The sequence below is a fragment of the Pongo abelii genome, chromosome 18 (genome assembly GCF_028885655.2).
Source record: "Pongo abelii isolate AG06213 chromosome 18, NHGRI_mPonAbe1-v2.0_pri, whole genome shotgun sequence".
Lineage (NCBI taxonomy): Eukaryota > Metazoa > Chordata > Mammalia > Primates > Hominidae > Pongo > Pongo abelii.
In genome coordinates, this window is record NC_072003.2 from 25,729,560 (window position 1) to 25,756,995 (window position 27,436).

At 45.6% G+C, this 27,436-nt stretch overlaps 1 protein-coding gene across 1 annotated transcript in view; it reads right to left on the reverse strand.

Moving 5' to 3' along the window:
- OTOA (otoancorin) overlaps positions 1 to 27,436 on the reverse strand; it is an 81,297-nt gene that overhangs the window by 49,342 nt on the left and 4,519 nt on the right. The window contains 8 exon segments of the mRNA XM_024233703.3: positions 985 to 1,200; positions 5,604 to 5,727; positions 9,824 to 9,849; positions 9,851 to 10,006; positions 13,029 to 13,129; positions 19,231 to 19,334; positions 23,275 to 23,510; positions 25,565 to 25,696. Of these exon segments, the coding sequence (XP_024089471.2) occupies positions 985 to 1,200; positions 5,604 to 5,727; positions 9,824 to 9,849; positions 9,851 to 10,006; positions 13,029 to 13,129; positions 19,231 to 19,334; positions 23,275 to 23,510; positions 25,565 to 25,696 (1,095 nt within the window).

Genomic DNA, 27,436 nt, shown 5'->3' on the forward strand with positions numbered 1-27,436 from the left:
CTTCATGTGTACCAACTCACATAATATTCACAGCAATGCTACAGGATAAGTGCTACTGATTTGTTGTTGTTGTTTAATTTTTTTTGAAACGGAGTCTTGCTCTGTCGCCCAGGCTGGAGTGCAGTGGCACAATCTCTGCTCACTGCAACCTCTGCCTCCCAGATTCAAGCCATCCTCCTGCCTCAGCCTCCCAAGTAGCTGGGATTACAGGCATGCACCACCACGCCCAGCTAATTTTTGTATTTTTAGTAGAGACAGGATTTCACCATGTTGATCAGGCTGATCCCAAACTCCTGGCCTCAGGTGATCCTCCCACCTCAGCCTTCCAAAGTGCTGGGATTGCAGCTGTGAGCCACCTTGCCTGGCAGTAAGTGCTATTGTTGTCCACATTTTACAAATAAAGAAACTGAGTCAAAGTGAAAGTAGCAAATTGCCTAGTGTCACACAGCTAGTAAATGGCAGAGCAAGGATTTGAACCCAGGCAGTCCTCCTCAGCATCATCTTCTTACTGATTGGTTGCCCCCTGCTGTGTGTGTATAACTGACTGTTATGGATTAAATATTTGTGTTTCCCAAGAATTCATATGTCAAAGTCCTAACCTCTAACGTGATGGCATTGGGAGGAAGGACCTTTAAGAGGCCTTTAAGGGTTAGATGAGGTCATGAGATAATGAGGGTCAGGTGGGGCCCTGATCCAATGGGATTAGTTTCCTTGTAAGAAGCAACACCAGAGAGCTTGCTCTCGTGTGGTCAGGTGAGCACACAGCAAGATGGCGGCCACCTACAGGCCAAGAGAAGAGGCGTCAGAATAAAACCTACCTTTCTGACACCTCGATGTTGGACTTCCCCGTCTCCGCAACTGTGAGAAATAAATTTATGTTGTTTATGCCACTCAATCTACGGTATATTGTTATGGCAGCCTGGGAGGACTAATACATTTAGGTCATCTCAGGAAAATAAAGAAGAGTTTAAAACTCCAGCTGACCTTCTCATGGGCCAAGTATTTGGCAGACAAGATGATGACCTGGCTCTTGGCCCAACCTGAGACCTGGCTGAGGGTGGAGATGGCTCCGTGCACAGCCTCGGGGGAGAGGGATTCCAGTTGGCTGTAGGTCAAACCTACAACTGCATCCGACAAAGAACCCAGGGTCTCATTGAGGGTCTGGTTCTCCACGGCAATGTCCAGGAGTTCTGCTTTGAGCTGGAAGGAGAGCAAACTGGAATGAGTGTTGACAGGAAGCAGGGCGGTGACTCCCTCTGACCATATCCAGGGCTATTAGGACTCCACAGGACCCTCCCTCGACCCTGTCCCATCAAAGCTTCTGGGCCCAGAAACAAGGAAGGAAAGGGACTCCTGCCATGCCCAGACAGTGAGACATCACACGGAGGACACCTCCTCTGGCCTTGCCTTTCATGTGCCAAAAATTCCCTTTGTACTTCATTTAAATATTAATTTGTTATTAAATCAACCTTAATCCATGTCAGAAAGAAATGTTCCCTTTATAACTCCACCACACTCTTATAGCATCTATTGTCCTCTGGTGACCTTGAACTCTATATTCATATATATAGGCTGTTTTCCTTTCATGAAATAGCCATGGGCCTTTTCACAATAATTTATAATCTGTGTAAAAATAACTTTTTTTTTTCTTAAGACAGTTTTGCTCTTGTCACCCAGACTGGAGTATAATAGCATGGTCTCGGCTCACTGCAACACTGCAACCTCCACCTTCCAGGTTCAAGCAATTCTCCTGCCTCAGTCTTCTGAGTAGCTGGGATTACAGGCACCCACCACCACACCAGGCTAATTTTTGTATTTTTAGTAGAGACGGGGTTTCACCACATTGGCCAGGCTGATCTCCAGCTCCTGACCTCAAGTGATCCGCCCACCTCAGCCTCCCAAAGTGCTGGGATTACAGGCACAAGCCACCACACCCGGCCAAAAATAACTCTTCACAGTACAAGAAAGTAAAAGTCTCCTGAACATCCTACCTCATAAAAATAACCATGATTAGCAATTGGATGTATATGCTTCCAAGATTTCTTATACTTTTATACAGACACGATGTAGTTTTTACAGAGTTGTAATATGAACAGCAGCACAATTTGCTCTTCTATATTTCTCCTTAAAATTATCTCTTGCACCTGTTTGCACGTTTCTATGATCATTTTAATAATTATTTTATTGCAATATGCCTGCCTAGTGATAGTAAAGTGTGCATTACAACTGCTTTCGGTAAGGAATGTGATAAAGTCACCTACTATACAATGAGCTCTGTAACAAAAAACAAGAATGGTTCATGTTTTAACACCCGAATTTACGTAATAACGTAGTCATTTCAGACAGGTGCACAAAACGGGTTTCTGGCCATATTGAAATAGCCACTGGGGGGCAGCAGAGTGAAGTAGAAGAAACAACTGTCAGCGCCTGGGTTCTCTAAGTTCAGCAACTGCCTTCCCTAGAAATCAGTTTTCACATCTGTAAAACGAAGGGGTGGACTACAGTGGCAGCTCTCAAAGTGTGGAGCACACCCAGCGGCATCTGCAACACCTGGGAACTTGTTAGAAATGCAGATTGCCAGGCTGCTCCCGGACCTCCTGAATCAGAGACTGGGTGGGGCTCTGAAATCCGGGGATCCCCAGCCCCCGGGTCACAGATGGGGACCACCGGGACCCTGGCCTGTTAGGAACCAGCCACAGCAGGAGGTGAGCAGCAGGCCAGTGAGCATTACCGCCTGAGCTCTGCCTCCTGCCAGATCAGAGGCAGCATTAGATCCTCATAAGAGCAGACCCTGTTGTGAACTGTGCATGTGAGGGACCTAGTCTGTGTGCTTCTTCTGAGAATCTAATGCCTGATGATCTGTCACTGTCTCTCATCACCCCCAGATGGGACTGTCTAGTTGCAGGAAAACAAGCTCAGAGCTCCCACTGATTTCACATTATGGTGAGTTGAATAGTTATTTCGTTATGTATTACAATGTAATAATAGAAATAAAGTACACAGACTAGGCGCGGTGGCTCACACCTGTAGTCCCAGTACTTTAAGAAGCCATGGCAGGCGGATCATGAGGTCAAGAGAATGAGACCATCCTGGCCACATGGTGAAACCCCGTCTCTACTACAAATACAATAAATAGCTGGGCATGGTGGCGTGCACCTGTAGTCCCAGCTACTCGGGAGGCTGAGGCAGAGAATTGCTTGAACCTGGGAGGCAGAGGTTGCAGTGAGCCAAGATCGTGCTACTGCACTTCAGCCTGGCAACAGAGCGAGACTCCATCAAGAGAGGAGAGGAGAGGGGAAGGGGAAGGGGACGGGGGGGAGGGGGAGGGAAGGGGGAGGGAGGAAGGGAAGGAGGAAAGAGAGAGAGTGAGAAAGAGAAGAAAGGAAGGAAGAAAGAAAGAGAAAGAAAGAAAAGAAGGAAGGAAGGAGAAGGAAGGAAGGAAGGAGAAGGAAGGAAGGAAGGGAGGAAGGGAGGGAGGAAGGGAGGGAGGAAGGGAGGGAAGGAAGGAAGAGCACAATAAATGTAATGCACTTGAATCATCCTGAAACAATCCCCCGGCCCCAGTCCATGGAAAAAATTGTCTTCCACAAAACCGGTCCCTGGCCAAAAAATTGTCTTCCACAAAACTGGACCACTGCCACAAGCTGTATTTTAACAGGCCCTCCCTGTGATTTAGATGCACTCTCCAGTTTGAGAACGATTGAGCTAGATGAAAGGGCTCCCTCATATCTAATTGTATGCCACCTTCTCCTTGGTCAGGGCTGCCACATGTTGAGACCCCTGGGCCTTAAAATACATTTATCTTCTTATTTTTGCTTGAGCTTGCTTGGGAGGGATTCTTTTCCTTGGAAACAAAAATATGCATTCACAGGCCAGGCTCAGTGGCTCATGCCTGTAATCCCAGTACTTTGGGAGGCCAAGGCAGGTGGATCACTTGAGATCAGGAGTTCAAGACCAGCCTGGTCAACATGGTGAAACCCCATCTCTACTAAAAATACAAAAAATTAGCCAGGCATGGTGGCATGCACCTGTAGTCCTAGCTACTCCAGAGGCTGAGGCAAGGCGAAGGTTGCAATGAGCTGAGATTGTGCCACTTGAACCCGGAAGGCAGAGGTTGCAGTGAGCTGAGATTATGCCACTGCATTCCACCCTGGGTGACAGAATGAAACTCAAAAAAAAAAAAAATGAATCTTAAAAAAAAAAAGATGCGCTGACCAAGATAGATGACCACACTCTCAAATGTCAAATGTGTTTGGGGACTTTATGGTGATGTGTGGAAAACTGCTGAGAAATTATTGATGGCTTTATCAAAATTTCATTTAATATGATTTTCATGTCATCTTTTCGATTTTAAGCAAATTGAAAAGGGCCACAAAAAGTGGAATGGAAGGGGGTAGATTTGAGACTTGACTGGAAGGAAGAAGAGAGAGATGGAGAGGAAGGAAAATGAGAGAGAATGTGTTTGCTCATCTGGTCTTGGGAACTCATAACCACTCTGCAATCCAGTGTTCTCAATCCTGGCTGCATTGAAATCACCTGAGAAGCATTAAAATCAGGCCATACCTCAGGCCACACCCCAGAACAATAACATCAGATTCTCTGGGGGTGGCACCTGGCAGGGATGTTACTAATCTAGAGGCAGGTTGAGAACCACTGCTTTATCTCCTGCCACTCCAGGCGTGCTCACCAGAGCAGCGGTTCCAGAATCACCCGGAAGCTTGTTGGAAGTGCAGCGTCAGCTGGGCGCAATGGCTCACACCTGTAATCCCAACACTTTGGGAGGCCAAGGGAAGAAGGAGGAAGAAGAGGAAGATGGGAGTCCTGGGCCTCAACCAAGAGCTCCTGAATCAGAATCTGCATTTAAGATCCCCAGGTGATCTGTATGCATATTTAAGTTTGAGGTAGCTGTCCCTTTCTTTTCTTTCCTTTTCTTTTCTTTTTTTTTAGATAGCTGCTCTGTCATCCAGCTGGAGTGCAAAGTCACTATCATAGCTCACTGCAGGCTGGCACTCCTGGGCTCAAGCAATCCTCCTACCTCAGCCTCCCAAGTAGCTGGCACTATAGGCACATGGCTTTTTTTTTTCTTTTGAGACAGAGTCTCACTCTGTCACCCAGGCTGGAGTGCAGTGGCACGATCTCAGCTCGCCACAACCTCTACCTCCCAGGCTCAAGCAATTCTCCTGCCTCAGCCTCCTGAGTAGCTCGGATTACAGGCGCATGCCACCACGCCTGGCTAATTTTTGTATTTTTAGTAGAGACAGGGTTTCACCATGTTGGCCATGCTGGTCTCAAACTGACCTCAGGTGATCTGCCCGCCTTGGCCTCCCAAAGTGATGGGATTACAGGCATGAGCCACCGCACCTGGCTGAGACAGCTGTTCTGATTAAATTTTGATCTCCCCAGGGTCTGTTCCTTTGCCATTTTCTGTCTGGGCTTCGATGTTACACTTATCTCAGTATTTGAGATGCCATCTGCTGTGACTGGACTTAAATCCCGACTAGTGCTGTGTGTTTTCTCTCAAAGGCTAAGCTAGGCTGTTCTCCCCATTTCTCTGGCTAGTGAAACTGCAGCAGAGGCCTCAGGGCCTTGCACCCCAGCTGTACCTTCTGGACGCCAGCCTGGAAGCCCCTCAGGTGGCTGCACTTGATCATCTGGTGAAGCAGGACTTGAGCCACAGTGGCATCCAGCAATTCCAGGTCATTGTAGAAACAAACCAGCAGCCCCAGCCTGTGTGAGAAGAGGAGGGATGGTGGTGGAGGTGTAACCGCAGAACCAGCCCATTCTGGTTCAATTTTGTGCAATAAAATGGTGAGTTGTTTTTCAGTTGCCACGGACTCCCAGGTTGAAGGTCACATAACCTGAACATCCTCAGATGAACAAAATGTGCAACCACAGGTGGAACCTAAGTGCTCAGACAGGACCGAGGAATGGGGGCTGAATTATGAAGTGGACACCACATGGCATGGTCCATGATCCAATCAGATTGAGCCCTGGCATCACCTCATGGCATGATCCAATCAGATCACACCTCCCAGCATCACCTCATAGCAAGACCCAATCAGATCAAGTCTCGTTACCCTCTGCCTATAAAACCTGCCCCAGTCCCCAGCTCAGAGACACAGATTTGAGCACTGCCTTCTGTCTCCTTGGCAGTTGATTCACAGTAAATGTTTCTCTCTACAAAAACCTGGTGCTTCAGTGTTTGGTTTTCCATTGTGCATGGGCAAACAGACCCAGTTTGGTTCCATAACAGAGGGCTGAGAGCTGGTGGACACAATGACACCCCCTCCCCAGTCCAAACCAATGGGGTCCTGATCATATTAATAGCAGCTACCACTTATCAGGTCTTGCGCTGAGCCGTTTACCTGCATTATCTCATCACAGCAACCCTACAAGGCAGGTGCTCTCAGCCCCATTTCACAGATGGGGAAACTGAGATTTGATTTGTCCAAGGCAAGTCGGTGGAGCTGGGACTTAAATGTAGATCCATCCACCTATGCCATCTCTCCACCTGGGATGAATAAAGGGAATAAGGAAAGAAAGGTGCCAGTAGCCACAGAAAACTCCCCATTTTCCACATTACAATCACTAAATTCTAGAGCTGATCTCACCCTGAGGGATTTTCTGAGGCAGAGATCTGTTTCTAGGATGCCTTCTGGTACCCACCCAGATGATGCAAAGATTTCAGAAGGAAAACAAAAAAGACTGGAGGAAAACAATGAAAGGGCAGAAGTGGGATTGGAACCCTAGTATAACTGAGAGCAATGTGTCTAATCATTAAGAGCATTTTCAGGCCTACTGCAGTCTGCAGCCCAGCTCTGTGAGATGTTTGATCTCCACCAAGTTACTTAACTTCTCTGTGAGACTGCTATACACAGTTCTGCAGTGCACACTCTGTACTCCTGTACTGTACAGAGACAGGATGCCTCTCCCTCTCTGAGCCTCTAATAAATGGGAGGTTTTCTTTGTTCATCGCAGCACATCATAATAAATATGAGTGAAAGAAAGAGGATGATTGTGAAACTTAAATGAGAAGTGGTATACCAACTGATCTGCATACTTCCTGGTGGATACCAAGCACTCATTCATTAATGAATGCTCTTAGAGTTGGAATGAAGACTACGTAGTTGACCACAGTCAGCCTGGCTCCACCCTCTCAGAGCGATATTGACATATTCAGACATGCCCACAGGAGAGCTGCCAGGTCCAGGGAAAAGATTTGAAATTGTGTCTCATGAGGAAAAGAGATCTGCTTAACTTCGAGAAAAGAAGGCTCAGGGGAAGCGAGGGCTGAGTGTTAATAACCACGTTGAGAATAACTATTCACAATAGCCAAGACATGGAATCATCCTAAGTGTCTGACAAGTCAGTGGATGAATGGATTTTTTTTTTAATTTGGTGGATACACAACGGAATGCTCTTCAGCTTTGATAAAGAAGGAAATTCTATCATATGAGACCCCATGGATGAACTTGAAGGATCTCATGCTAATTGCAATAAGCCAGGCACAGAAAGACAAATACTGTATGACCTCATTTATATTATGAATCTGAAAAACAAACAAATAAACAAACGTCATACTCATGGAAGCAGAGCCTTAGAATGGTTGTTACCAGGGGCTGGAGGTGGGAAGGGAGTTGGAGAGACTTGGACAAAGGATACAATGTTTCAGTTAAATAGGAAAATAGGTTCTGGAGATCTATTGTACATGCTGACTACAGTTAATAACAATGTATCATATACTCGAAAATTGCTAAGAATAGATTTTAAGTGTTCTCATCGCAAAAAAAGTATGTGAGGTAATGATAATTAGCTTGATTTAGCCATTCCACAATGAATATATATCTCAAAACATCATGTTGCACACCATAGATATAATTTTTATTTATCAATTTAAAAAAATAAATTATAAAAGAAAAAATAGGCTGGGCCCGGTGGTTCACGCCTGTAATCCCAGCACTTTGGGAGGCCGAGGTGGGCAGATCACAAGGTCAAGAGATCAAGACCATCCTGGCCAACCCCGTCTCTACTAAAAATACAAAAATTAGCTGGGCGTGGTGGCGTGTGCCTGTAGTCCCAGCTACTCGGGAGGCTGAGGCAGGAGAATCACTTGAACCCAGGTGGCGGAGGTTGCAGTGAGCCAAGATTGTGCTACTGCACTCCAGCCTGGCGACAGAGTGAGACTCCATCTCAAAAAATAAATAAATAAAAAGAAAAAAAAAGAAAAAATATTATTTATTGAGCACTTACTATGTGTCAAGTGTGCAAATCCCTACAAAGACCTTAATTCAGTAGGCATATTTTTATCTCCCATTTTACAGACGGGGAAGTGGAAGCATAGAGAGGTGATGTAAAAATAGCAAAGATCACACCATTAGTAAGCAGCAGGGCAGGATTAAGCCACAAAGTCTGGCTCAACGTCCCATGTTCTTAATCATGAGGCTATTTTTGTGTGTCTGAAACCATAGAAAAATGGGACACATGCTAATAAGTGAAAATTCCTAAAGGTAGGTGAAACAGATGTAATTGTTTCCTATGAGTACATTCCCTAAGAGTGGCTCATTTGAAAAACCTTAAGGTAATATGGGATGGGAGCAGTGTGGCAATAAGACCTTGAGAGACGGACAGAAGAGGATTGAATGATGGCCCAGCACAGTGGCTCACGCCTATAATCTCAGCACTTTGGAAGTCCAAGATGGGTGGATCACTTGAGGTCAGGAGTTTGAGAACAGCCTGGCCAACATGGCGAAACCCAGTCTCCACTAAAAATACAAAAATTAGCTGGGTGTGGTGGCACGTGCCTGTAATCCCAGCTACTTGGGAGGCTGAGGCAGGAGAATCTCTTGAACCCGGAGGTGGAGGTTGTAGTGAGCTGATATTGCACCACTGCCCTCCAGCCTGGACAATAAAGTGAGACTCTGTCTCAAAAAAAAAAAAAAAAAAGAAGAGGCTTGAATGGGCCAGGTGTGGTGGCTCATGCCTGTAATCCCAGCACTTTGGGAGGCCAAGGCAGGCAGACCACCTGAGGTCAGGAGTTCAAGAGGTCAGGAGTTTGAGACCAGCCTGACCAACACGGCAAAACCCCATCTCTACTAAAAATACAAAAAAAATTAGCTGGGCATGGTGGCACACATCTGTAGTCCCAGCTACTCTGGAGGCTGAGGCGTGAGGATTGCTTGAACCCAGGAGGTGGAGGTTGCAGTGAGCCAAGATCACCTCACTGCACTCCAGCCTGGGTGACAGGACAAGACTCTGTCTCAAAAAAATAAATAAATAAAAGGAAAAGGAGGGCATATTGAGCTGTACTCACCACCTCCTTCCCATTGCCCACTCCCTTCCTGACACCCCTGGAATGTAGAGTTCCTGTCCCTCCTCCCCTGCTGGGAATGGTTTTAGGGAGGATCACATTACAGTCACTAAATTCTAGAGCTGATCTCATCCAGGGGCTCCCCAGCTAAGAGTCTGATAAGCGGTTCCCAAATACGGGGACCCATGAGTTATTTCCAACACTTGACTCAACTTAAACAGAAATCACACATTCACTTTGGAACAGGACCCAGTCCTGAGTATTTAAAATGTTTCATTTCTGTGCTGAGAGCCAGAATTAGCACTTGATAAGGTTGCATAAAATGCCTGGCACACAGGAGATGCTCAGAAAGCATTTACCTTTTGACCCTGCTTCATAACCTCTTCATAAAAAACGTTGCAGACACCTCTCCTCACATGCACAGAGAAACATGGGACTATTCAAAGAGATGGACCAGCCACCTCCCTTCTCTCCGTGGGTGTTTTGCTACTCAGAGAATTCTGATGCTTAGATCACATCTTGGGAAAGAGCTCCAAGGCCCAGAACCCCATGCCCTTGCCTGTGGATGGTGGAGGTATTCCTCATGTTAAAGTTGGAGGAGCTGATCCTCTCCAGAAACGCCTGGGCCAGTTCAGGTGTGATGTCATAGACCGTGTCCAGCTGCTTGGTGGCGTTGTCATAGCTAATAAACAGCCCAATCTGGTCGGTGGACAAGGACGAGAATATCAGTGAGGAGGGTGGAAGTGGCCCAGTGTGGCCCCACCCTGGTGGTCTGCACTGTGCCGCATCATGGACACTTGGATACACCTCCTCGTTCCTGGTTCTCATTGTCATTGATGTCTTTTTTTTTATTTTTTTTTTTATTTTTTTTTTTTTTAGATGGAGTCTTGCTCTGTCGCCCAGGCTGGAGTGCAGTGACATGATCTCAGTTCACTGCAACCTCCACCTCCTGAGTTCAAGCAATTCTCCTGCCTCAGCCTGCAGAGTAGCTGGGACTACAGGTGCCCACCACCATGCTTGGCTAATATTTGTATTTTTAGTAGAGATGGAGATTCACCATGTTGTCCAGGCTGGTCTTGAACTCCCGACATCAAGTGATCCACCCGCCTCGGCCTCCCAAAGTGCAGGGATTACAGGCGTGAGCCACCGTTCCTGGCCTCATTGTCACTGATTTCTTAGTGGTCTGTAACTGCTACTTTGGCTTCCTCCTCAACCTAACTATTCTTTAGGAAAGAAATATTTTTTAATATCTGAGAAACTGAGCTTTTTAAAAGCTAATCTTTGCACATTTATTTCTAGATTTGTTATATTGAGGTCAGAGAATGTGGTCCACAAACTTTCTGCTTTGAAGAATCAGAATTTTTTTAATAGATGAATGAGTTTATAAATGGCCCTTGGGTGATGGAAAAGAGTATGTGTTCTCTTTGTAAGACACAGAGTTTGGTGCATATATATTCAACTTATTAAATATACTATACAGATTCCCGACATTCTTGTTCCTTTTTGGCCGACATGTCCAAGGGTGCCATATGCAAGTCTTCTACTACTATAGGACTCATATCTATCTATTCTTCCTTGTATTTCTAGCAGATTATACATTATATACATAATTTTGGGGGGACACTGACTCACTCTTTTTATTTTTATTTTTATTTTTATTTTTACTTTTACTTTTTTGAGATGGAGTCTCGCTCTGTCACCCAGGCTAAAGTGCAGTGGCACGATCTCAGCTCACTGCAACCTCAGCCTCCCAGGTTCAAGTGATACTCCTGCCTCAGCCTCCCCAGTAGCTGGGATTACAGGCATGTGCCACCATGCCCGGCTAATTTTTGTATTTTTAGTAGAGATGGGGTTTCGCCATGTTGGCCAGGCTGGTCTCGAACACCTGACCTCACATGATCCACCCGCCTCAGCCTCCCAAAGTGCTGGGAGTACAGGTGTGAGCCACCACGCCCAGCCAAGACACGGTCTCACTCTTTTACCCAGGCTTGGGTGCAGTGGTGTGATCATGGCTTATTGCAGCCTCAACCTCCTGGGCTCAACTGATCCTCCCACCTCAGCCTCCCAAGTAACTGAGACTACAGGCACACACCACTACACCTGGCTAATTTTTAAATTTTTTTTGTAGAGATGAGGTTTCACTATGTTGCCCAGGCTGGTCTTGCACTTCTGGGCTCAAGTGATCCTCCCACCTTGGCCTCCCAAAGTGCTGGGATTACCAGCATGGGCCACAGCAGCTGGCACATTCTATATTTTGAGGTACTATTACACTGTGCTCAAAGGGGCTCATAAAGTTGTCTCTCCTTTGTGGATTGTACTCTTTGTCCATATAAAATTCCTTTTTAGGCTGGGTGCGGTGGCTCACACCTGTAATACCAGCACTTTGGGAGGCTGAGGCAAGGCAGATCACCTGAGGTCAAGAGTTCAAGACCAGCCTGGCCAACATGGCGAAACCCCGTCTCTACTAAAAATACAAAAATTAGCCAGGCGTGGTGGCACGTGCCTGTAATCCCAGCTACTCAAGAGGCTGAGGCAGGAGAATCAGTTGAATCTGGGAGAAGGAGGTTGCAGTGAGTTGAGATCATGCCACTGCACTTCAGCCTGGATGACAGAACAAGACTCCGTCTCATAAATAAACAAATAAAATAAAATAAAATTCCCTTTTAGCAGTGTTATTCTTGACTTCTCCCTTCTCTACATTTGTAAAGAATAAAAAGTTGCAAATGAGTGCTTGATCTTAGAAATTTCCTCTAGGGGGCTCAGCTGTCTAAGAATTTAAGCTGTTACCTACTCAAAGCAACTCTACATTGAGAGAGTAAATGGCAGTGGGGTGGGGGGTTAATTCTAGGACTGCGGGTTATAAAAATCAGAAGACACTCGAAATACTCCCAGCCCCCTAGGTAAAAGACAGAAACCTCATTCTGCCTCTGGTTTCATAATAACCAGATATTGCTGGGTCAACGGGTCCTTGAACAGGCCAGTCATTTGATGCAAACACTTCTCTCACTAGCCAGAAGAGTCAGGGCACATATGATTTAAAAAAAAAAAAGAAGAAGAAGAAAAATTGGAAGCAAGGCCCACAGTCTCTTCATGAATCCCTTTGTGTTGGCAGCATTCTTTGGAGACCGCATTCAAGAATCATGATGCCTAAGGGATTTTAGTGTCATTGGGTCAACATCAAAAGGAGAGGGACAGGTTAACTAGTGAGTTAAGTAATCCTAGACTGTGTGTATTTCTCCACTGTAAACTCTAGAATTAAAATCTAACCATTGCTCATGCTCAAGTAGCTATTAACAGAAGTAGCTATAAATAGAAGTAGCTATTAATCCATTTTGCTTTTGCTTTGAGTTCATGCTTCCAAGGATGGGAAACTTTATATCTTTTGTCCTTGGCCTTCTCCAGTACAAAAATACCCTTAAGTGATTTTTGGTTCATAGCCAACAATTCCTTTAAATCATGTTTGCTCACATCAGAGATGTGATCTTAATTGTCCACAATTCTTTTTCTTTTCTTAGCCCTTCCACACTAAAACAATCCCATGACTGCCCACTTGAAACTTTCTTCCAATAGTTTTCTTCAGAGGCCCAAGCTCTATTGGGCTGAGGAGGGTATACAGTTTCCAAGGCACCTTGACTGGCTGGATGAACATTAGAGTTTGAGAATACACCTTACCCCAAGTGTATTAGTAATGGTGACATATAAATGTACTTTTCCAACTTACTTCTATAGGACTAATTTTCATAATTTCTTCAAACGATAGGTGAACAATGTATCTGCCCAAAACCCATAAGTGTTCCGCACTGACCCATGAAGCAGAGTCATCTACAAAAAATAAGAAATGAATAAATGAGTAATAAATAAATAAAAGCCTTTACACTGGTATGTGATAGTCAACAGCATCTTTGCTGTCAAGATCTCCTTCTTGCATTCATTAATTCATTATTTTGTTTTTCGGGGTTTTTTGAGATGGAATCTCACTCTGTTGCCTAGGTTGGAATGCAGTGGTGTGATCTCAGCTCATTGCAACATCCGCCTCCCAGTTCAAGTGATTCTCCTGCCTCAGTCTCCCAAGTAGCTGGGATTACAGACACCCACCACCATGCCCAGCTAATTTTTGTATTTTTAGTAGAAACAGGATTTCACCATGTTGGCCAGGTTGGTCTCAAACTCCTGACCTCAGGTGATCTGCCCGCCTCCACCTCCCCAAGTGCTGGGATTACAGGCATGAGCCACCGCGCCCAGCCACATTAATTTATTATTAACTCATTCAACAACCATACACATAGGGCCTACCTGTGAGATCACACGTAGGATGTGACCACAGATTCGCACCACCTCAGACCTCATTACTCAATAGTGTGGTCTTTGGAATTGCATCAGTGTTACCTGGCCACTTGTTAGAAATGCAGATTTTTCTTTCTGGGCAGGCACCTGTAATCTCAGCACTTTGGGAGGCTGAGGCAGGAGGATTGCTTGAGGCCAGGAGTTTGAGACCAGCCTGAGCAATATATCAAGACCCTCATCGCTACAAAAAAAAAAAAAAAGCCAGCTGCCGTGACATGTACTTGTAGTCCCAGCTACTCAGGAAACTGAGAAGGGAGGATCGCTTGAAACCAGGAATTTGAGGCTACAGTGAGCTATGCGCTCACTCTGCTGCACTCCAGCCTGGGCAACAGAGTGAGACCCTGTCTCTTTAAAAAATAATAATAATTAAAAATAAATAAATAAGAAACGCAGATTATTTTTAATACTTAAAACCTACAAAATGTAGTTTTATTTTTTCATTCAATTGGTTACTAAATAATCTGGAAACAAGAGGCCAGGTGTAGTGGCTCACACCTGTAATCACGAAATCCCGTCTCTACTAAAAATACAAAGAAAAATTAGCCGGGGGTAGTGGTGCCTGTAATCCCAGCTACCTGGAAGGCTGAGGCAGGAGAATCTCTTGAGCCCGGGAGGTGGAGGTTGCAGTGAGCCGGGATCACATCACTGCATTCCAGCCTGGGCGACAGAGCAAGACTCTAATAATAATAATAATCTGGCAACATGAAATATGTTTGACTCTCTTGCATCACTACCACTAATAAGGATCATCTTCACTGATTATCACCATGTTACTGTACTTGAACCAAAGCAAACTACTTGTACCTCCCCAAAACGTTCTCCAAATCTTGGCTGGCCTTGGCCCTGCTCACCACCTGCAATGCTTTTCCTTAACCCTTCTGCATGCAAATCCTACTTTAAGATCAAGCTCAAATTTTCCTCTCCCTTAAAGCCTTCTCTTATCTCCTTCACAAGAAGTACCTCCTCCCTCCACTGAATTCCCAGAGGACTCTCTCTGACACCCTGTTCTGGCTTTTGAAATTCCCCACCACTGAGATGTCAGTGGAATTTTAAAAACCATCAAGTCAGCCGGGTGCGGTGGCTCACGCCTGTAATCCCAGAACTTTGGGAGGCCGAGGCAGGTGGATCACAAGGTCAGGAGATTGAGACCATACTGATCAACATGGTGAAACACCATCTCTACTAAAACTACAAAAATTACCCAGGCGTGGTAGCGCACGCCTGTAGTCCCAGCTACTCAGGAAGCTGAGGCAAGAGAATCGCTTGAACCCAGGAGGCAGAAGTTGCAGTGAGCTGAGATCGTACCACTGCACTCCAGCCTGAGTGAGAGAGCCAGATTTCATCTCAGAAAAAAAAAAAATATATATATATATATATCTCAAGTCTAGGATCAGACTTCAAGTTTCACTGAGCTGTAAGTGGCTGCCAATGCTCCCCAGTTCTTTAGCGAAAGACATTTACACACAACAACATTGTATTGGAGGCATTTGGGGAAAATGAAAGAAGTGGGGAGCATTTACAGGGTGCAGTGACTCTTAACACCAAGAGCTATTTGCAGAAGCCGTGGGCAATGACAGATGCCCAAACGAGATGGAGAATCAACTTTTATATGGACTGATTCACAAGAAAATATGGAGTGCCTCCCCCAAACCAGAAATCAAAGATGTTGGGGTGACACAGGCAGACTCCTACGATCCTCTAGATGGGGACCCTGGACATTTGCCTTGCCTATATAGAGGGCTGGAAAATTTTGAAGCTAGAACCACACATTCACAAAGAACCAAGCTTAGTTGTTTATTTTTTAACTCATTACTAAGTATAAACTGTATTTCTGCAGACCAATCATCCCCAAGCTTGGGATTTTTTTTTCCTCTGTTGTCCAGGCTGGAGTGCAGTGGGATGATCATAGCTCACTGAAGCCTCAAACTCCTGCCTCAGCCTCCCTAGTAGCTAGGACTACAGGCACACATCACCATATCAGGCTAATCTTTTAATTTTTTTGTATAGAGAGGGGTCTCACTACATTGCCCAGGCTGGCCTTGAACTCCTGGCCTCAAGCAATCCTCCTTCCTCAGCCTTCCAAAATGCTAGGATTACAGGTGTAAGCGACCACACCTGGCCAGCAAGGTTGGGATATTTTTAACAGCCAACGTATTTCCAGTTCCCTCAAGGGCCTTCATGGAAAAAAAAATTTAAGTCCAAACAGAATTAATTTTAACTCACTGTAGTTTAATAATGAAGCACACCGTATAAGAATTTTAGAAGGAAAGTCTGTGCCTAATTAAACTCTGGCAATAAAGACAGAGAAGTCTGAAGGTTGAGCGGCTTTCTCATGGTTACCCAGTGTGAGACTCTGATTCCTGGAGACCATAATTATGCACCAGGCAGAGGGAATTCTACTATGCATTTGAGACTTTGATTATGATGTTGTTTAATGTTCATTATGCACAAATCTCAGAGCTGAATCCCAGGAAAAGATTGATTGGCATTCCCCATCCTCCAGCCCCATCTGCTTTCCTTCTGTTTTCCCCACGCCGAGCTCATTCCCATCTCAGGATCTTTGTATTTCCTGGGCTTTCTCTCTGGGATGCCTTTTCTCCAGAGCCTTACATGACTGGTTCCATCTCCTCATTTTGGTATTGATTCAAATGTCACCCACTTGAGAGAGTCTTCCCTGATTCCTTAGTCCAAGAGTTGGCAAACTACAATCCATGGGGCAAACTCAGCCCACCACCTGTTTTTATACAGCCCGTGAGCCAAAAGTGGTTTTTACATTTATTATTTTGGACTTTTTTTTAGAGACAAGGTCTCACTCTGTCACCCAGGCTGGAGTCCAGTGGCGCCATCACGGCTCACAGCAGCCTCAAACTCCTAGGTTCAAGGGATCCTCCCCGCCTCAGCCTCCAGAGTAGCTGGGACTACAGGCATGTACCAGGACACCGGCTATTTTTTTTTAATTTTTTAAGAAATGGGGTCTTGCTATGTTGCCTAGGCTAGTCTTGAACTTTTGGCTTCAAGTAATCCTCCTGCCTGGGCCTCCCAAAGTGCTGGGATTACAAGCATGAGCCACTGCACCCTGCCTGCTTTTTACCTTTTTTAATAGCTGAAAGTAAAATCAAAAGAAGAATCCTGTTTGGTGACACATGAAAATTATACAAATTTCAAATTTCAGCATCCATTAATAAAGCTTTACTGGGACACAGGCATGCTCGTTCATCTATTGTCTACAGCTGTTTTCAAGCTGCAATATCAGAGCTGAATAGTTGAGGCAGAGATGGTAGGCTTACAAAGCCTAAAATATTTACCTGGTCCTTTACAGAAAACATTTGCCAAGCGCTCTTCTAGTCTAAAGTACCTGTAGTAATCCTTTCTGGCTGGGTGCAGTGGCTCATGCCTGTAATCCCAGCACTTTGGGAGGCAAGCCGGCTGGATCACTTGAGGTCAGGAGTTGGAGACCAGCCTGGCCAACATGGAGGAATCAGGTCTCTACTAAAAATACAAAAATTAGCTGGGCATGGTGGCAGGCACCTATAATCTCAGCTATTTGGGAGCTGAGAAAAGAGAATCACTTGAACCGGGGAGGCAGAGGTTGCAGTGAGCTGAGATTGTGCCACTGCACTCCAGCCTGGGTGACAGAGCAAGATTCCGTCTCAACAAACTATTTTATTTTCTTCATAGCAGCTACCAGTATCTAAACTTCTAAGTTCTCTCTCTCTCTCTTTATTTACTTACATGTTTAAAAAAATTTTCTCCACCAACCCTCCCACAATAAAACAATAGGGCCGTAAGAGCAGAGACTTTGTTTTGTTTCCTTCTCTATCTTCAGCTATTGATACATAATGGGCTTTTAAAAAGTTTATTCTGTTTACATTACTGACATTAAAGGTTTAACAAATTGAAGCGATCTGAGAAATTGTTTGTATTGCTAATCTATATAGCCATTCTTTTCTGTCCTTTTTGTTTGTTTGTTTGTTTGTTTGTTTGTTTTGAGACAAGGTCTCACTCCATCACTCAGGCTGGAGTGCAGTGGCACAATCCCAGCTCACTGCAACTTCTGCCTCCCGGGTTCAAGCGATTCTCCCGCCTCAGCCTCCTGAGTAGCTGGGACCACAGGTGTGCGTCACCACACCTGGCTTTTTTTTTTTTTTTTTTTTTTTTTTGTATTTTTTTGGTAAAGACAGAGTTTCGCCATGTTGGCCAGGCTGGTCTCAAACTCCTAACCTCAAGTGATCCACCCATCTCAGCCTCCCAAAGTGCTGGGATTACAGGTGTGAGCCACCGCACTCGGCCCCAATTTTCTTTTCTTTTTTTTTTTTTTTTTTTTTTTTTTGAGACAGAGTCTTTCTCTGTCATCCAAGACACAGTGCAATTGTGTGATCTCAGCTCACTGCAACCTCCGCCTCCTGGGTTCAAGCGATTCTCCTGCCTCAGCCTCCTAAGTAGCTGGGATTACAGACACGCACCACCACGCCAGGCTAATTTTTTGTATTTTTAGTAGAGAGGGGGGTTCACCATGTTGGTCAGGCTGGTCTTCAACTCCTGACCTCAGTTGATCTGCCTGCCTCAGCCTCCCAAAATGCCAGGATTGCAGGCATGAGCCACCGTGCCCAGCCCACCTGGCCCCATTTTTAAGTGTACAGTTGAGCAGTAGTAAGTACATTCACATTCACATTATTGTGCAACCGTCACCACCAGCCATATCCAGAATTTTTTGCACCTTGCAAAATCAAAACTCTACCACCATTCTAATTTCTGTCTCTATGAATTTGACTGCTGTAGGACACAAGGAGGCTTTTAATCAACATCCATCAAATAAATAAATCCTGACCTATCTGCTTTGGTTGCCAGGACACTTAGAGTTAAATTTCTGTGCTTTATTGCCTAGATTTCCTAACAAAATTCTCTTCTCTCTCTCTCTCTCTTTTTTTTTTCTTTTTTGAGATGGATCCTCACTCTGTCACCCAGGCCAGAGTGCAGTGGTGCAATCTCAGCTCACTGCAATCTCTGCCTCCCCGGTTGAAGCGATTCTCCTGCCTCAGCCTCCTGAGTAGCTGGGATTACAGGTGCCCACCACCACGCCCGGTTAATTTTTGTATTTTTAGTAGAGATGGGGTTTCACCATGTTGGCCAGGCTGGTCTCAAACTCCTGACCTCAAGTAATCCTCCCACCTCAGCCTCCCAAAGTGCTGGGATTGCAGGCATGAGCCACCGCACCCAGCCTCTTCTCTCATTTTAATATAGATTTTTTAATACAGATTTTGAACTTGTAACCCTACTCAAGGTTCACATTGAATCTAAATTACCATCATTATTTATATTCCACTGAAAAACTAGGACACAACATGGATTGTGAAATACAAACACATCATTATTTCAGAGACTTCCACATGTGCGAATTGCATTGACGAAATGGGGTGTGTGTTTTACTCCATAAGCCGTGTCAAACTGTTTTTCAAAGTGGTGGGAGGTGGTAAAAATCAGAAGAGAACAACATCAAATCCATGTTTTCGGAGATGAAGCACCTCTTTTGAAGATATTCTTCCCCCAAAAAGTGACCCCACCTCCGAGTACAGGCTCACCAGTGGCATTGGAGGATGTCTGCAATATTCCAGTCATCCAGGAATAGAGAGCTCTCTGGGAATGAGCCGAGGTTTTGTCGTAAAGATCTTTGAACACTGCAGATCTAAATGACACAAACACAGGCATCAATTAATAACAAGCAGGTGGAGGCTGCTTTAAAGAGGGAGTCACAACAGCAAATGTGACCCAAAGCTGTCTTGTGTTAAAACTCTTCCCTCTCCTGGATGTGGAGAAATAGGAATGCTTTTACACTGTTGGTTGGAATGTAAATTGATTCAACGATTGTGGAAGACAGTGTGGCGATTCCTCAAGGATCTAGACCTAGAATTACCATTTGACCCAGCAATCCCATTACTGGGTATGTACCCAAAGGATTATAAATCATGCTACTATAAAGACATATGCACACGTATATTTACTGCGGCACTATTCACAATAGCAAAGACTTGGAACCAACCCGAATGTCCATCAATGATGGACTGGATTAAGAAAATGTGGCACATATACACCATGGAATACTATGCAGCCCTAAAAAAGGATGAGTTCATGTCCTTTGCAGGGACACGGATGAAGCTGGAAACCATCATTCTCAGCAAACTATCACAAGGACAAAAAACCAAACACCACATGTTCTCACTCATAGGTGGGAATTGAACAATGAGATCACCTGGGCACAGGAAGGGGAACATCACACACCAGGGCCTGTCGGGGGGTGGGGGGAGAGGGAAGGGATAGCATTAGGAGACATACCTAATGTAAATGATGAGTTGATGGGTGCAGCAAACCAACATGGCACATGTATACCTATGTATCAAACCTGCACGTCGTGCACATGTACCCTAGAAATTAAAGTATATTTAAAAAAAAAAAAAACCTTCCCTTTCCTGAATGTGAATTGGTTCAACCATTGTGGAAGACAGTGTAGCGATTCCTCAAAGATCTAGAACTAGAAATACCATTTGATCCAGCAATCCCATTACAGGGTATATACCCAAAGAAAATATAAATCATTCTGTCACAAAGATAAATGCACACATGTTCATTGCAGCACTGTTCACAATAGTAAAGACATGTAGTCAACACAAATGCCCATCAATAATAGACTGGATAAAGAAAATGTGGTACACATATACCATGGAATACTATGCAGCCGTAAAAATGAACAAGATTATGTCTTTTGCAGGGACATGAATGGACCTGGAAGCCATTATCCTCAGCAAACTAACGCAGGAACAGAAAATGAAACACCCCATGTTCTCACTTATAAGTGGAAGCTGAACAATGAGATCACATGGACACAGGGAGGGGAACAACACACACTGGGGCCTGTTAGGGAGTGGGATGGGGGAAGGGAGAGCATTAGGAAAAATATCTAATGCATGCTGGGCTTAATACCTAGGTGATGGGTTGATAGGTACAGCAAACCACCATGGCACACATTTACCTATGTAACAAACCTGCACATCTTGCACGTGTACCCCAGAACTTAAAAATAAAAAATACCCCCACAACACACTCCTTAGCTATATGTAACTATTTTTCCCATTTTCCTCTTCCCCCTCACAGCTAAACACCTTCCGAAGAATATTCCATACATATTGTCTCCACTTCCTCACCTCTTGGTCCTTTTTTGGGGAAGTGGGGGCAGCTCTGTTGAGATATAATTCACACACCTTACAATTCACCCATTTAAAGTACACAATTGGGCCGGGTGCAGTGGCTCACACCTGTAATCCCAGCACTTTGGGAGGTCAAGGCAGGCCAATCACCTGAGGTCAGGAGTTCGAGACCAGCCTGACCAATATGATGAAACTCTGTCTCTACTAAAAATACAAAAAGTAGCCAGGCGTGGTGGCATGCACCTGTAATCCCAGCTACTTGGGAGGCTGAGACAGGAGAATCACTTGAACCTGGGAGGTGGAGGTTGCACTGAGCCGAGATGGGGCCATTGCACTCCCAGCCTGGGCAACAAGAGTGAAACTCTGTCTCAAAAAAAAAAAAAATTTAAATAAATAAAGTACACAATTCAGTGGTTTTCAGCATATAAGACAAAGAGCCAAAGATGTTCCTGATGGCATCATTTGAGTCTCTGGATCCAGCTGTGTCTGAAGTCAGCCCTACACCTAAAACTATTCAATTACGTGTTCCAATAATTCCTTTTTTGCTTCAAGCCAGTTTGAATGGGTTTTTCTGCCACTTGGGCTTACTGCTTACTCAGGTGAGCAGTAACCAATAAACTCTCTCTCCCAATGATGTTCTCTTCCACAACCTGCATGAACGGAGGAGAGAGGAGATGCTGAATTTGAAAGGAATAGTGTAATAGCCTGCAGAGCAAAAGGGTTTCATGTATATATATCTTAGTGAAAAAAAACTGACAACCTAGAGAAACGATGAGGTCAGCATACTGTCTATTTTCCCTGCTGTCCTTTGGCTGCAAAAGATAAAAGGAATCTCCCACATTGTTATCATCATATTGGTCTTTTCCTTCTTCTAAATCATTTTTAGATTTAGAAAGAGTGCTTTATGGCCATAAAGTGCTACGATTAGTAAAAGGAGGGAGTTGGTGGTGGTTGTCATGCCTATGGCCCTTCAAGTCCTAGACACTGTCCTCGAATTTGGTTTACATCAAAGCGCAATTTCATGCAGGGCTAGGTGTAACCAATCTAAGCTGGCATGGCGTCTCAAAAGAAGAAAAGTCCTCCTTTTTCAGTGCTCTGTTACTCCTTCTGCTATCCCTCAAGAACGAAGTCTCAGTTTAGTGCCAGTGAATCTTTAAAACACACTCAGATTGTTTTTAAATCAATAGAAAAAGACCCAGGCTCAGAGCCTTTGTGCTGTGGACTGAATGTTTGCGTTTCCCCAAATTTCATGTGTTGAAATCCTAACTCCCAACATGAAGGTATTAAGAGGTGGAGTTTTGAGGAGGTGGTTTGGTCATGAGGCTGGATACCTCATGAATGGGATTAGTGCCCTTATAAAAGAGATCCCAGAGGGCTTGCTCACCCCTTCCACCACAAGTGGACACAGCGAGAAGGTGCCACCTATAAACCAGAAAGCGAGCCCTCACCAGACACCAAGTCTGTCAGCACCTTGATCTTGGACTTCCCAGCCTCTAGAACCATGAGAAATAAATGCTTGTTGTTTATTAGCCACACAGTCTATGGTATTTTTGTTATAACAGCCCAACCTGACTAACACACTTAAGCAAGCAACATATCTAGCTAGGATTTAGTAACACTTTTTTGCCCACTGTATTTATTTATGTGGGTTTTTTTGTTTTTTGTTTGTTTGTTTGTTTTTGTTTTTGAGATGGAGTCTCACTCTGTCACCCAGGCTGGAGTGCAGCTGATCCCGACTCACTGCAACCTCCACCTTGCAGGTTCAAGCAATTCTCCTGCCTCAAGCCTCCCAAGTAGCTGAGATTACAGGCACCCACCACCATGCCCAGCTAATTTTTGTATTTTTAGTAGAGACGTGGTTTCGCCATGTTGGCCAGGCTGGTCTCAAACTGCTGACCTCATGATCCCCCCACCTCTGCTTCCCAAAGTGCTGAGATCACAGGTGTGAGCTACCACACCCAGCCTAACTCTACAGATGTTAAGCTTTTGCTCCAAAACGTGCATATCAACCTGTCCCCACCTGTCTTCTCCCTGCTGCCAGGTGATATCTCTTTGAATTCTCACGTCAGCCCCTGAAGGATAGTGTGATGAGTTAAGAAGGTGGGAGCGGCTGGGTACAGTGGCTCACGCCTGTAATCCAAGCACTTTGGGAGGCCAAGGCAGGTGGATCACTTGAGGTCAGGAGTTCAAAACCAGCCTGGCCAACATGGTGAAACTCCATCTCTACAAAAATACAAAACTTAGTCGGGTGTGGTAGGTGCCCCTGTAGTCCCAGCTACTTGGAATCGAGGCAAGAGAATCACTTGAACCTGGGAGGCGGAGGTTGCAGTGAGCCGAGACTGCGCCACCGCACTCCAACCTGGGCGACAGAGTGAAACTCCATCTCCAAAAAAAAAAAAAAAAAAGGTCGGAGGAACCACTCACAGGTTCTTAAAGGCATCCTCGCGCAGATCCCGAGGGAGCCGCTCTGTGATGTCTGGCTGGAGAAAGCTGCCTGAGGAACCCCTCAGCACCTTGCCCAGGATCTCCACACACTCCAGGGAGTTCAGCACCTGGAAACACCTCTCCAGTGTGATGAGAAACAGGCTGCGGTTCACGCCAGGGCTCTGCAAGGCTCGTTCTCGAATCTCTCCTAAGTCGATGATGATGTCTTTCAGGTCCTAAAGCAATGACAGAAGCCAGGGTCAGCTTGAGAGTTGCCTCTCAATCTGGAAGTCCTGGGTGGGACCACACATTGCAACAGTGGGGAAAGTCAGGATCACTGTTTAACACCATGCTGCTATGTTGAAACTTCTAGAACTTTACATTCCCTGCAGAACAAAGTGAAGGCCTTTACCTGCTCCACTAACTCTGGAGCCTCCCCACTCTCCAGATACACCTGACCGGCATACCTCAGGCCCTTGGTCTACCTGGAATTCTGCATCTTTCCTTTTTCTGGCGAAATCTAGCTCATCCTTTAAGTCTGGGCTCCATTGCCATTTCCTTGGTGAAGTCTCTGATCTCTCCAACTTCCTACTTCAGATCAGATTTCCCTCCCTTATGTGGCCCCAGGGCATCGTGAACCAAACTCTATAATGCATTAAAGGAACTCATGTGTCTTTCCTCCAAGCCCATGGTTCTCATCTCTGGGTGCACATCAGAATCACCTGGGGAGCTTTTTTAAAGTTTTATTTTATTTTTGAGACAGGGTCTCGCTCTGTCACCCAGTCTGCAGTGCAGTGGTGTGATTATAGCTCACTGCAGCCTCAACCTCCTGGGATTGAGCAATCCTCCCACCTCAGGATCCCAAGTAGCTGGGACTACAGGCACACACCACCACGCTCAGCTGTTTTTTGTAGAGATGGAGTTTTGCCATGTTGTCCAGGCTGGTCTCAAACTACCGGGATCAAGCAATCTGCCTACAACCTCCCAAAGTGCTAGGGTTACAGGTATGAGCCACCATGCCCAGCCCATCTGGGGAGCTTTTGAAAAGGACTGATTGGCCTGGCACAGTGGCTCACATCTATAACCCCAGCATGTCGGGAGGCTGAGGCAGGTTGATCGCTTGAGCCCAGGAGTTTGAGACCAGCCTGGGCAACATAGGGAGACCCCATCCCTAAAAAATAAATTTTTTTAAATTAGCTGGGTGTGCTAGTGCACACCTGTAGTCCTAGCTGCTTGAGAGGCTGAGGTGGGAGGATCACTTGGGCTCAGGACATCAAGGCTGCAGTGAGCTATAATTACACCACTGCACTCCAGCCTGGATGACAGAGCAAGTCCCTGTCTCTAAGAAAAAAAAAAAAAAGCCTCCATTTTACTGAGCATTGACTCTACTGTGCCAAGCTTGGAGCAAACGCATCATCTGATTAATTTTCATGACACTCCTACAGGTTAAGCCCCATGGGTACTAGGGTCAGGCATTCCCAGGTTCCAATCCCAGGGCCTCCATTATCTGTGTGTCCTGAGCAAATGACTTACCTTTTTTAAGTCCCAGTTTTTAAGGTCTCAGAGGCCTTGCTTTGTGATATTCTTGGATCACTAACCTCATTCTGTGGAAATTAACTGTTTCTGTTTTTTGTCTCCCCTCCAGACTGTGAGCTCCTTGAGTGCAGAAGGATCTCTGTGTCCACTGGTGCATAGTAATTTTTATTAGTGGATGTTTATTGACCCAAACAACCAGCAGATCCTCAGATCCTTAATTAGGACCCCTCATTTCTTAGTACTGACAAAAATATGAATTAGGACAGGCATAGTGGCTCACACCTGTAATCCCAGCACTTTGGGAGGCCAAGGCAGGCAAATTGCCTGAGGCCAGGAGTTTGAGACCAGCCTGGCAAAATCTCGTCTCCACTAAAAATACAAAAATTAGCCAGGCATGGTGGGGCACACTTGTAATCCCAGCTACTTGGGAGGCTGAGGCACAAGAATCACTTAAACCCAGGAGGCAGAAGTTACAGTGAGCTGAGATTGTGCCACTGCACTCCAGCCTGAGTGAGAGTGAGACTCTGTCTAAAACAAAAATAAAATAAAAAATTGTAAGGCTCTTCATTTTAACTTTGGAGAAAGTAAGTGAGAAAACTTAGATCCTAAAGCTCCCAGGGGTTGGAGGAGGCAGAAGGAGAGAGGAAGAGACAATGAAGGGCCAAGGCCTAAGTCAGGCTCCATTTTATTCAATTCAACAAACACCACGTGGTGCTAGACTTCCTCTATCCCCGGGATGCCAAGGGCGCCTCACCAAGCGGTCCTTCTTGTCTTCTAAGAGGCATTTCATGGCAGTGCGGAACTGCTGGGCGTCTGTCTTCCTCAGGTCCTCCAGCAGCTTCTGGGGCTGATGCAGACGCTGCTCCAGGTGGTTTTCCACGGCTGCCTGTATTTGGGGTGTTGGGAGACTCGGTGAGAACAGAAAGAGCAGGAGCACATGGTCAGCACCATGGCCAGCAGCCCGGCCCGGCCACCTCATTCCCTGCAGAGACCACAACTAGTGGCCAGCAGTCTCGTTTGGCCACCTCCAAATTTCCTCATTAGCAGCCAACATTTAAAAAGGAGAGGCCGGGCGCAGTGGCTCATGCCTGTAATCCCAGCACTTTGGGAGGCCGAGGCAGGTGGATCACGAGGTCAAGAGATCAAGACCATCCTGGCCAACATGGTGAAACCCCGTCTCTACTAAAAATACAAAAATTAGCTGGGTGTGGTGGCACACGCCTGTAGTCCCAGCTACTCGGGAGGCTGAGGCAGGAGAATCGCTTAAACCCGGGAGGCGGAGGTTGCAGTGAGCCGAGATCACGCCACTGCACTCCAGCCTGGTGACAGGGCGAGACTCCATCTAAAAAAAAATAATAATAAGGGGATTCCTCAGAAGATCAAGATTTCCAACTTCTCCTGAAAAACATAAAGGTTTGGCAACACCGGGCGCACATCCCCTTTTTGGTAATAATTGGCAAGCCAAGGGACAGCTGCTTGTTGAAGTAACTCTCAGGCCCAGCCTGCCCGATTCCCCCATTCCATGGCCTGCCTGGTCCCTGTAGGTGATTGAGTTTCCCATCCACAGCAGCTGGCCTTTGTCCAGGAAGTTTAGAACCCCAGATGGCACTGTGGCCAAACCCAAGCTACCAGCGCAGGAGCAAAATACAGGCGAAATGAACAAACTCTGTGGCGCCCTGTACAGGGAAAGGAGCAGAAGCCGTCAGCCTCTCCTGAAAGAGATTTCCTCTGCTGTCTGGGGAATTGTTCTCTAAACCTCCCTTAAACAGACATGCCCAGTGTGATGTCATGGGCAAAAGGTGAACTCTAGACCCAGACAAGCCACGTGCAAATCCCCGCCTTGACACTTACTAGCTGTGTGGCTTGGACAAGTTACTTAACTAGGGTTGCTGGGTTAAATAGAGGATGCTCAGTTAAATTTGAATTTCGGGAAAAATTACACATTTTTTTTTTAGTATAAGTATGTCTCAAATGTTGCATAGGACATACTTAACTTAAAAAATCACTCATTGTTTGCCAGGCACGGTGGTCCACACCTGTAATCCCAGCATTTTGGGAGGCCAAGACAGGCGGATCAGCTACTCAGGAGGCTGAGGCAAGAGAATCGCTTGAACCTGAGAGGCAGAGGTTGCGGTGAGCTGAGGTGGCACCACTGCACTCCAGCCTGGGCAATAGAGTGAGACTCTGTCTCGAAAAAAAAATCACGCATTATTTATCTGAAATTGAAACGAAATTGGACATTTGTTTTTTGTTTTTGTTTTAGAGATGGGGTCTTGCTCTGCTGCCCAGGCTGGAATGCAGTGGTATGATCATAGCTCACTGTAACCTCAAACTCCTGGGCTCAAGCAATCCTCCTGCCTCAGTCTTCCAAGAAGCTGGGACTACAGGCCACACCACCATACTCAGCTAATTTTTTGTTTGTTTTTGTAGAGACAGGGTCTCGCTATGTTGCCAGGGGTTGTCTCCAACTCCTAGTATCAAGCAATCCTCCCACCTATGCCTCCCAAAGTCTTGGGATTACAGGCATGAGCCACCACACAGAGCCATATCTGTATTTTTATTTGCTAAATCAGCAACACTTCTGGGCCTCAGTTTTCTTACCTGCAAAATGGAGGCAATAAGAGGA